Genomic DNA, 10,806 nt, shown 5'->3' on the forward strand with positions numbered 1-10,806 from the left:
AATAAAGGGTGAAAAAGAATAAAGGGTGAGAGAGTAAAAAAAGAGAAAAAATTTATTATATTTTAGTGAATCAAATTGTTTTGCGTTATTATTTTTCAAATTTCCTTTCCAATTCTTTCTTATAATAAGCTTAAAAAAAATTATATTTTAATATAACCGTTAAAAAGATAGATGCTTTTCCCACCCCATATGACATTCCCACCACGATCTCACTCCTCCCAAAATTATCTATTTATCCTATCACTTTTATAATATTTACATTTTTTATTTTATTTATTTTACTTATTTAATTTTATTAAGTTTTTCTTATCATTAAATATCATTAATTAATTAATTTTAAATATATTTTTTCACTTTATTTATTTAATTAAAAATATGAAATATTATTATTTTTATATTATAATTGTTTAAAATATATAAAATATGGAAGTGTGCCTTAATTTAATAAAATATAAATATTTAATTTTTTATTATATTAATTAAATATATATATATTTTAAATATTTATAAAAAAAATAGTTGTATGATTCATTTATTTATAAAATATTATATATTAATAATTAATAAAATTAAATATAATATTTTATGTAATAATATATACGGTAACATTATTAATATTTTAATTTATGGTTATTTATAACTAAAGAAAATTATAACAAATAAGATTTAAAAACCAAATGAATTCATATTTTTTTTTTTAAATAAAAAAGAATTCTTAAATAAAATAAGAAAAAAAATATTAAAAAAATAAAATAAAAAATACTAGAAAATAATTAATTAAATTTAATTAATAAAAAAATATAATAATTAAATTAAATAATTAAAATTAATTTAAATAAATAAAGTAAATAATGTAAATATATAAAAGTGTTAGAGATAAATATGTAATTTTGAAGGGTGAGTGAAGAGTGGAGCCAGATAATGAAAATGTTAGAAGAGGTGGAAAAAACAATTTACATTTTTAATTACTTTAGATATAATTATATTTTTATTTTATGATATTTGAAATGAATCTAGTTAAAATAATAATAAATAATTAGATAAATTATAATAATAATAAAAAAAAATTTTATTCTTGTTTGTAATTGTAATGAGAAGTAAAAAAATAATAATTTTATTAAATTTAAAAGGATAAGTGATTTTAGTGATTTTATTTATATTTTTAAAATAAACTTTGATATTTTTTTTTATTATTTTAAACTTTTTTTTTCATGTAAGTCTATCTAAACTTTTTCTCTTTTCAATAATGTTTATATTTTCCTTTTTTTTTCTTTCTAAACAATAAAAGAAAGAGGTATAAATTCGATGCGGAAACCAGCAAAGAGGCTATAATCTCTCTACCTTTCTCCCCATTCACAAAACCCTAGCTCTTACAAATCGCGAGACGGAATTCGAATCGTTGCAACTTCTTAATGGGTAGAAGGAAAGAGCGTCGTCTTGCTCACATGATGGCAGCTGGTCGAAGGGTGAAGCTCGATATCGCGGAACCCTCTGGTACCCTTATCCATATGTTCTTCATACTTTGTAATTAAAGTACTCGTGTAAGTTTGAATATTTCTTCCCGCGAGGAATTAACGAACATTTAGTATTGGAACAGGCAATTCGTTGTCCTATATGGTTGTGCTGCATGTTTGGGTAGATTCGTATTTTTGTTTTAGTTTTGATTTTGTCGTCACTTTTTCTCTATGTCTAATTCAAAATTCTGGAAGAGCCAAAACATGGATATGTGCTTGGGAAAGGCAAAAAGTAGAACTTCTAGTTTCCAATTGAACTAGGTTAGGTGTTTGTCTCTCAAGGTAATAATCCTTATGTTCTTCTTGAAGTTGATGTTGTTTAGATACTAACTAGAGAAAATACTGATATTAAGTTGCAACAACTTCAGACCATGAGAAATTGTAGCTGAAATTTCGGGAGTATAGCTGGGAAAAGGTTACAATGTTGAAGCCTTCCCACTGGTTTCCAATTGTAGTTTGGAATTATTTAATTGATAGCTTCTCTGCTAGTTTGGTCCGATGGAAGTACTGGGGTTATGTCTTTGTTTAGAATTAATGTTAGATGTCTTTATCAAATTTACAGGAGATTCTGGTGGATCCTCAGCCCAGGATAAACTTGGGATGGACATAGATCCGAGACATCTTGCTGGGTCACCAGATTCACCTTCATCTCCAGGTGGGTTCCGTCAGTTATCTTCAAAGGACTGATCTATATAGAGACGACTTGATGTGCACCCTGCATTAATTGGTGGAAATCATAATACTTTTGTATAAGACATATTATTTGCCTCAAAAGAATTTTGTTTCAGAATGTGGGATGGCTGTGATCTCAAGAGTGTCCAAATGATCATCAGATAACCTCCTGAATTTCTGAATGAAACTCCCTACCTGTAATGCTATTTTTTTCAAGGCATCAAAGCAGTTTGGAGGTTTACACAGGAAAATGTTTCCTTCGCGGTTCGTATGTCTCTTGCTTTATTTGCTCTATGATTTGCTAACAATCAACTTTCATGTAACAGGTGTTCAAGGCAAAAGGATCTGAAAATGACAATTCAAAATTCTTTATTAATTTCCATAGGAAAGAAAACAAATTTTGCATTGTCATCTCTGACAATGTATATATCTTTGGAGAATATCATTGTTGATGATCTATGATGATTATGGATTACATGAGGAATCTTTCAGTAGTTTAAGGGACTTGACATGTTTTTATTTGTTTCTCAGGTAAGCCGGAAAATCCACTCTTGTTATTGGGGCAATACAGTGACGAGGATTCTGATGAGGAATTGGACAATACAACTATGGAGAAGTCCCTTGTTGATGATGGCCAGGTGATTCATTGGCTAAAACATATTCTTCTTTGTTTAGTATGATTTTGGTGCTTACAAAAACTCAAATGGTAGGAATTTGTTTTGGAGCAATTAACAAGATAGCTTTATCAAATTGTTGCTCCTTTTATGTTTACCCTTTCCTATTTGGTTTGGGTTCTCTATAAAATCCAGCAAATGAATAAGCAAGCCTTTCTCAACTTTTCTGTCAGCAGTTCAGGTCCACAAGGAACATATGAAATCACTTTAGTTTGTCATCCTTAGCATTCATTAGTTATGCCTATTGGAACATGCCTAGCTGAATATTTTTCTCTACCACCTTTACCTGGTTGTTAAGGTCTGATATCCTAAAACTTGTAAGAAGTCCATCATTTTCAGAGATAGATAGTGTTCTGCATGGTATATTTTGGTGCAACTAAGCATTAAATTGCAGTAATATGTTTCAGTCAATTATTGGATAAGTTTAAAAATTTGACTCTATTGGATAGTAAAGTTCAATGAATGTGCTGTATTGAATTTCTTGTTGGCAGCTAGAACCTATGTATTCTAGGCCATGCTTTTCAATTATTATATGCATTTAGATCAACATTAAGTTAGACCCTGCATTTTCTATATGGGTTGTTTTGAACATCTTTGTGATGTATTCTTATGCATCTTGATCAAGGTTTCCATTACCATGACGTAGCACAACCATGACTTGCTAATATTATTGTACAAGTTTTGATATTTCTATTAATCACCAATCCCTCCATGAGTTGTTAATTTATTTCATGACTGGTATTTCATCTTTTTCCTTATCCCTTTATAAAACAGGAAAATGGTTCGATGGATAAGAAAAGTGTAGATGTTGAAGTCATTGCACATTTAGTAAACGACACTTCCAAGGACTTAGAAAAGAGATTGGAGGGGGATTCAATTGTGGAAGATCCTGTGCAGAACCAAGATGAGAATCATAAAATGTTAATAGACAGTGCTACAAGTGAGAAGGTTATTTTAGAAAAGGAAGCCACTATATCAGCATCTTCTGATGCGAGTCATAGTGCAGATGTCAATTCAAGTTGGAAGATGGTGTTGCATGAAGAGAGTAACCAATATTACTATTGGAACACTCTAACTGGAGAAACATCATGGGCAGTTCCTCCTCAACTGTCTTATCAGACAGAGTCCATGGGCGAGAAGGAAATTATCATAAATGCTGAAGGAAGATTGGATTCAGTTGCCGGTTCACTTGAAGCAGATTTTGATTTAGATGCAAGATTAGCCAGTTATGTGGCTATAGATTCCAATAATCACCTTATAGATGCAAATGCCACACTTGACATTCAAGGCATTTCTGAAGATTTTACAGCGGAAGGGGAGCAGAATGTGCATATTGGTGAAATTTCAAAAGAGAAAGGGCAAAGTTTTGATGTCAACTTAACAGAAATCAGTAATAGCTCTAAAGAAGTTACTGTATCTGATGCTGCTTTGACTTTGTTGGAGGCGGATGCTTCTTTCCAGAAGTCTGGACATACTGTATTGGGAAGTTATACTGATTCAGAGAGCATGATGGTCAAGGAAGATGAAGATGATGATCTTTGTACTTCCCTTGTCAACCTTGGGGAATCACTGTTGCAGAGATTAACATCTTTTAAAAGGTATGAGCTTGCTGTTTCTTTTTATTTGTTATTCTTTAGATTGGTCACTGCATACAATCTTGTTATTAAGAGATTTGTTGTTGTCTTCCTAACATGATTTCCTATTGTTTTACGGTTGTCTTTGCTTTTGGTGATGGCTGACACGATTCAGTTCCATAAGCCACATGGGAGAACAGGCATGGATATCAAAGAGTATTTTGGAAGTTGAGATTAGACTTCACGATATCAAGTCTCTTTTACCTTTTGGTTCATCCTTACTACCTTTTTGGGTGCATTGTGAGAGATTCCTTAAGCAACTGGAAGTTGATATTAACAAACATGATAAAAAATCTGAACAGATATGTGATATTGAAACAACACCTCTACCAGATGAAACAGTGGGAGGTGAGATAGTTGCAGATATAAACAGAAGGGCTGTAGTTGGCCCTACTCCTGAAGCTTCTCCTCCTACAATTGATGATGACACTAGAACAGCTATTTTAGAAGAGGATGTTGCATGTCATGGTGTTGAGCAACCTACTGAGTCACTCCACAAAGTTTTTTCCATGTCTGGGGAAGATGTGGACATGGATGTTGACATGGAAGTTGATGATGCATCTACCCATGAAGAACCCATGCATTCGAATTCCTATGCAGAAGACATCTCTTTGCCAGGAAGTTTTGTCCCTCCTCCAGATGAAGATTGGGTTCCTCCGCCACCACCACCTGAGAACGAATTGATTCCCCCGCCTCCTGATAATGAAGCAGTCCCCCCTCCACCTTCGGATGATGCAGCTGACCCTCCATATCTCCTGCCATCGACTTACCCAGGAACTACACAAGCCTTACATTATACAGATCAATATAATATGTCCTACCTGAGCTCTAACTATGATTATTATGGGCAAACAAGTACAGAGTTTCTGCAGAATGGTGTTTATGGACAAGCTGAAGGGTGTCAAGTGGCAGTTCCACATGCATCACTATATTATGAAGCACTGCCAAGTGGTTATCCTGTTGCTCCAGTTGTGGTAAATCCCATCGCACACGTGGCATATTATGATCACCAAGATGGATCTGCATATCCTGTACCTATATGCAGTAGTCAAGATGTCATTATTTCTGATCATATTCAACCTGTGGAGGTTACTATTAATCAGGATATTGACAAAGCTTACAAAGAGGTTCCAGCCTCTGTTCAGGTGCCAACAACCATGCCAGTAGTGCAGAGTGTAGCTTCTGCTGCTGTATCTAGTACCTCATTTGTTGCTAAAACTCAAAAAGGTAAAAGCTTCAAATTACTGTTGTTTTACTGTTAAATAAATCTTGTTTCTCGATTGACAAAAAAAAAACTCTCGAATAGATCAGATAATTTATTAAAAGTAGAATGGGCTCTTTTGTATTTATAGTAGTGGAGAAAGATGCTTTAGGATGATTAGATTGATAGGCTTAAGTGGCACTTCTCTTGGTTATGTTATTTCTTAGTGAATCAGACTGTAGTAAGGAATGTGTTTACTAAGACTTCAACAACTAATGTATTTTAGTAAGGATAAGTCCAATTTTCTGTTTTCTTTTCCATGATTTATTTTGTACATCATGTTCATCACCAGTCCTTGCACAGTTGATTGATTTGCTTCTCCATAGAGGTGGTTGTGGATAAACAAAACTATGTTGCTTTCTATTTTAATTTTGGGGGCATTCCATTACAACTGCACATTCAAATCAAACAGTCTTTCATTGCATTATTAATTGAATGACATTTTTGAAAATGTTCTTTTTGTGGAGTCGGGACTTACTCAAGCCTACTTGCTTTTTTCTCAGTTTTGCGTGCAAAGAAGAAGACCACCGCTGTAGTGTCTTCTTTGAGGTCAAACAAGAAAGTTTCTAGCTTGGTGGATAAGGTAAATCTTTAAACTTGTAGTTTTGATGGTATTTTCAATTTTAAAATGAATGCTTTGTAATAACGTATGTGTTTGAACAGTGGAAGGCAGCAAAAGAGGAGTTGCTTGAAAAGGAGGAAGAGGAGGAACCTTTAACTGCTTACGAGTTATTAGAGAAGAAACGACAGCGGGAGATCAAGGTTAGCTATTTGATTTTTCTTCTGATATATTATCTGCATGTGAAATACTTAGCTTTAACCTTCTCCCCCCTCCTCTTTTGCAGGAATGGCATGCACAACAAATAGCTAGTGGAGAAGCCAAAGTCAATGCTAACTTCCAGCCTCTTGGTGGAGACTGGTAACTAAATGATGGATGCTATTTCTAAACTAGTATTTTGTCTCAATTGTTGTCACAATTACAATTTCATTGAAAAACCGCCTAAGTTAAAATTGAAAGTTAGTTTTGTGTGTGTAGGTATAAGATATTTATGGGATCATTACAGATTATTTCTTTAGGTCATGATGATTTTTGTTTATTCTTTGGTACATGATTAAAATTATAGCATAAGTTTTTGCTTCATATGGTATAGATATATTTTTCTTGATCATGATTTTGGATTATATCATTGTGTGTTTTGGCAAATATAACAAATCTAGATTTTCATATCATGAAAAAAACTAAGTTACAAAACAGCCCATTCATTTATTTCATATCTTCAGAATGATTTGGTGGGCTGATTTAAATAACTCTTCTCTGTAGGCGTGAGCGTGTCAAACGAAAGAGAGCTCGCATGAATTCTGAAACTGTGGAGAAATCATCAGGAAGTTCACTCAGTGAAGGCCAGAGGAAACCTGATCTGGATGAGATTTCTAAGGTTCTCCCATCTGGTTGGTTGGTATGTATTATCAATGAATCTAATGATATCCTAAAACAAATTTGTAGCTGAATTAAACTTAATCTGAATCTGAATTATTGTCGTTATCTTTTCAGGCTTATTGGGATGATTCCACGAATAAAGTCTATTATAGCAATGCAATAAAATCTGAGACGACGTGGACTAGACCAACAAGTTAGCCGCCAGAATTGAGAAACCTTGAAGCAGTGTGTTTCTTTGGAGTTTTGCCAGTCCTTGATCTCTCCAAACTATTTTGGTTATTTTGGCTCATGTATTATTTAATTTTTACAGTCTACCAGATTAATACTGTCATGCATAGAAAGCTTTTTAGTTATTATTTATTAATACTCTTTAGTTTTGATGACAGTAAAGCTATCATAAAATCAAAAGTCAAATGAGATGCTTGATTCCTGAACAGTCAGATTATATGAAAAGTATGATTTATTCAAATGTTTTGGTTGCATTTTATTCCGTTTAAGTTGTCAATTTATTTCTGAAAATAGTTATTGTCTTGCAATTGACTATTATCAGTTATGGACTATTATAAAAAAAATAAGAAATAAAAAGGGTTTAATAATAAATTAGCGTTGTTCAGTTCTTTAAATATTTTTTTTAGCCAATTTGAAAACTTAATTAAATTTAAATAAATTCTATTAAAATTGGATTATATTTATGTTTAATTTTATTGCTAATTCAATTTTGAATTATAAATTCTATTAAAATTAGATTATATTTATGTTTAATTTTATCGCTAATTCAATTTTGAATTCAAATTATTTTGAATTTGAATTATAAACTAATTAGTAAGATCTACTGAAAGTCTAAAAACTTCAATCGAATTATAAACTAATTAGTAAGATCTACTGAGTCTAAAAAAACAAAAAATAAAATCTCAAAAAATAAAATAAAATCTCAAAAAATAAAATAGTAATTTATTGAATTTAATATGAAGTAATTTAATATTTAATTATATGTAATAAGTTATATAATATATAATAAAAAATGAATTCGTTTTCGATTTTTTAGTTGAAACTTAAATTCGAAATCAAACTAAAAATCATATTTGAATTCTAATTGGTTTGAAAATCGAAAATAAAATTTGAGTTCGGTTTATTCGAATTTGATAAATTCAAATTCGGTCGAATATTTGATTTTGTATTGACCCCTAACCAAAATAAGATAACGATCATAGTTAAAATTTTAAAAATATATAATTTATTTATATAACATAAAGTTGATACCAAAATATTTTAAAAAATAAAATAAAAATATAGTTGTATAGTTATATTATTTAAAAATAGGTTTTGACGAACTCTTATCCGATTTATCGAATGGACATTTTGAGTTTTTTCTAAATCAACTTCAACAATTTGGTTGTGAATTTTGATTTACAATTTAGTTAGATCGAATCACTTGTATACCTAATTATATTATGAGTGCATAGGTCACTTTATTGCGTCAAATAAATGATTGGCTTCATTTTGATTCATAAATATGTATTATGAATATAATTTAATTTTGTAAGAAAATTCCTCCCAGATTTGGAAGATGTATCACATGAAATTATTTAAAAATATTATATTTTAATGATTTTGTATTTGGTTAGATGTGATCTAATTGTGTATATGAGATGAGGTAATTTTTTTTATAAGACATCTTCTTACAAGGTCAACTCATCAAAATAATAGTAAGAATTTAGTTTGATTGAAGATTGGTGGAATATCACCTCGTCATTTTATTTTTCTACCAAAGATCAATCCCGGGAGTCAAACGGCACCGATCTCAGCCCGTCACTCAACTTGAGAAGACCGAGGAAGGTCAATATCAACCAAAGGGACTTAAAAGTGGATGAAAGTTCAGTTAACTCAAAATTGAGTTATAAGGGATTATGTTGAATTCAAGACAAAAAAAATGAATGCACGATATTGGGCTTTCTAGTAAACCCAACCTTAATCCAAACTATTAAGTGTGCATGCCCAATTACATTAGAGTAAGATAGTCCTTTGTACAAGTGCATAGGACATAGAGCGATGACCCTTTCTTAATGCGTAACCAAGTATCAGACCCTTAATCCACGAATATTCTAATTTTTTTTCTTTTAGTTTATTTGTGAAGAACTAAAATAGAGATTCTTAAAATAAATTAGATTCCTACGTTTCTACACGTACTAATATAAAACCTGTACGGGCCAGCCAAAAAGTCTATAGTATAAAACTCCACTTTGGTTCATAATCTCTAAAATATGACAACATCATATACAAATAGTCTTTCTATATAATTTTATGATATTCGAGAGGAAGGTAAGCCAATGGTTCTATAACATAAATTTCGTAGAAAAAACATTTCTAAAATGTGCACAAGTTACGTCTACCATTCAAATCATTTATCGCATCCCCTCCGTGGGCGGAGGACTCAAATGGATAGATAAGACATAAGACCAACTAACTTCGGATTATACAAACTGCTCTTAAAGACGTGATATTCAAATGGATAAAAATATGTAATAGGAAAGATCCTTTCACGAGCAAACAAAATACCTTTTTTATAAAATACGGAGTGAAAGCAAAAAAGACGAAAAAACAGCGTACACGATGCATACATGAATTTTCCCGTCTTTCTTAGCAAAGGCACCACGTTTGCTATCAATTCCGGATAATCAAGTACTTCTAGGAAATTGACCTCAAACTGTTAATGAACCTCTTCCTTTACTATCTTGACGACATCGACTCTCATACGACAAAGTTTCTTTTTGATCGACTTAGTATCTGGTGTTAAATTAAGTTAAATGGGGGAAATCGTTAAATTAAGTTGAATTATGAAAAACGTTTTAATTGATTAAAATGAACTTAGGATAATTAAAATGAACACACATAATTTTGATGAATGAATAAAACTAAGTTCAACAATATGTTAATGTATAGGTAAAATCAAAGACTCGCTGGCAGTAGAGTTGCTCAAACAACAGAGTTCGCTAACAGCAGACTTGCTATCAGCAGACTCGCTATCAGCTGAGCTGCTCCATCAGCAGAGTTCTCTATCAACAGAGTTGCCCAACATAGTAGCTCATTAGCATAACTGATCAACAACTGAGTTCGTTATCAGTAGAGTAGCTCATCAGCAGAGCTGATCAACAACTGACTTATCTATTAGCAGAGTAACTCATCAGCAGAGTTTTCTATCAGCTGAGTTCCACATCAGCTGAATGCGTATCAGCTAAGTCAATTAGCTGAGCACTCATAAACTACAAAACTACACAATGTACAACCAACTCTCTGCTCTAATATGCAAAACGATAAACGAATATTTCACAGCGCACTAAAACCCCGTACGCCAGGAATACGACAAACGTACCGTTGCCACGTATTGACAAAATGGATTCGATCGTTGCCATGCCTGAAATATAAAAAGATATTAGAGAACAACGGTGAACCTCTTCGAGTGCTGGTTCTTTGCAAGACACGAGACGATATACACTAAGAGACGTAAACATACACGACGGTCACACAAAATAGTTTAATCGATAATCCTTTGTATTATTCGATAATTATTTTACTTGTGTAAGTTGAACACAAAGACTTCTGTTCAACAAGATAG

General features: G+C 31.9%; 1 protein-coding gene across 4 annotated transcripts; it reads left to right on the plus strand.

Moving 5' to 3' along the window:
* The first annotated feature begins 1,329 nt into the window (after positions 1–1,329).
* LOC124937707 lies at positions 1,330–7,728 on the plus strand. Of its 4 annotated transcripts, none has more exons than XM_047478016.1 (10): positions 1,330–1,494; positions 2,077–2,169; positions 2,718–2,824; positions 3,635–4,458; positions 4,610–5,721; positions 6,259–6,338; positions 6,419–6,517; positions 6,601–6,674; positions 7,077–7,212; positions 7,308–7,728. In XM_047478016.1, the coding sequence occupies exons 1-10, from the start codon at positions 1,413–1,415 to the stop codon at positions 7,389–7,391; spliced, it is 2,691 nt and encodes an 896-aa protein (XP_047333972.1). In that variant the 5' UTR covers positions 1,330–1,412; the 3' UTR covers positions 7,392–7,728. The 4 variants fall into 4 exon arrangements, with proteins under 4 accessions (XP_047333972.1, XP_047333973.1, XP_047333975.1 ...); XM_047478017.1 differs by having other exon boundaries at positions 1,441–1,494; positions 2,077–2,450; XM_047478018.1 differs by lacking the exon at positions 1,330–1,494 and adding an exon at positions 2,303–2,450 and having other exon boundaries at positions 2,087–2,169.
* The last annotated feature ends 3,078 nt before the right edge of the window (positions 7,729–10,806 follow it).

The sequence above is a fragment of the Impatiens glandulifera genome, chromosome 5 (genome assembly GCF_907164915.1).
Source record: "Impatiens glandulifera chromosome 5, dImpGla2.1, whole genome shotgun sequence".
Taxonomy (NCBI): domain Eukaryota; kingdom Viridiplantae; phylum Streptophyta; class Magnoliopsida; order Ericales; family Balsaminaceae; genus Impatiens; species Impatiens glandulifera.

Excerpts from the sequence above, each read along its gene's own strand:
- LOC124937707 (XM_047478016.1), top strand. The coding sequence starts at position 1,413 with ATGGGTAGAAGGAAAGAGCGTCGTCTTGCTCACATGATGGCAGCTGGT. Across the intron at positions 2,170-2,717 it reads AGATTCACCTTCATCTCCAG|GTAAGCCGGAAAATCCACTC; the intron begins GTGGGTTCCGTC and ends TTTGTTTCTCAG. Across the intron at positions 7,213-7,307 it reads TTCTCCCATCTGGTTGGTTG|GCTTATTGGGATGATTCCAC; the intron begins GTATGTATTATC and ends TTATCTTTTCAG.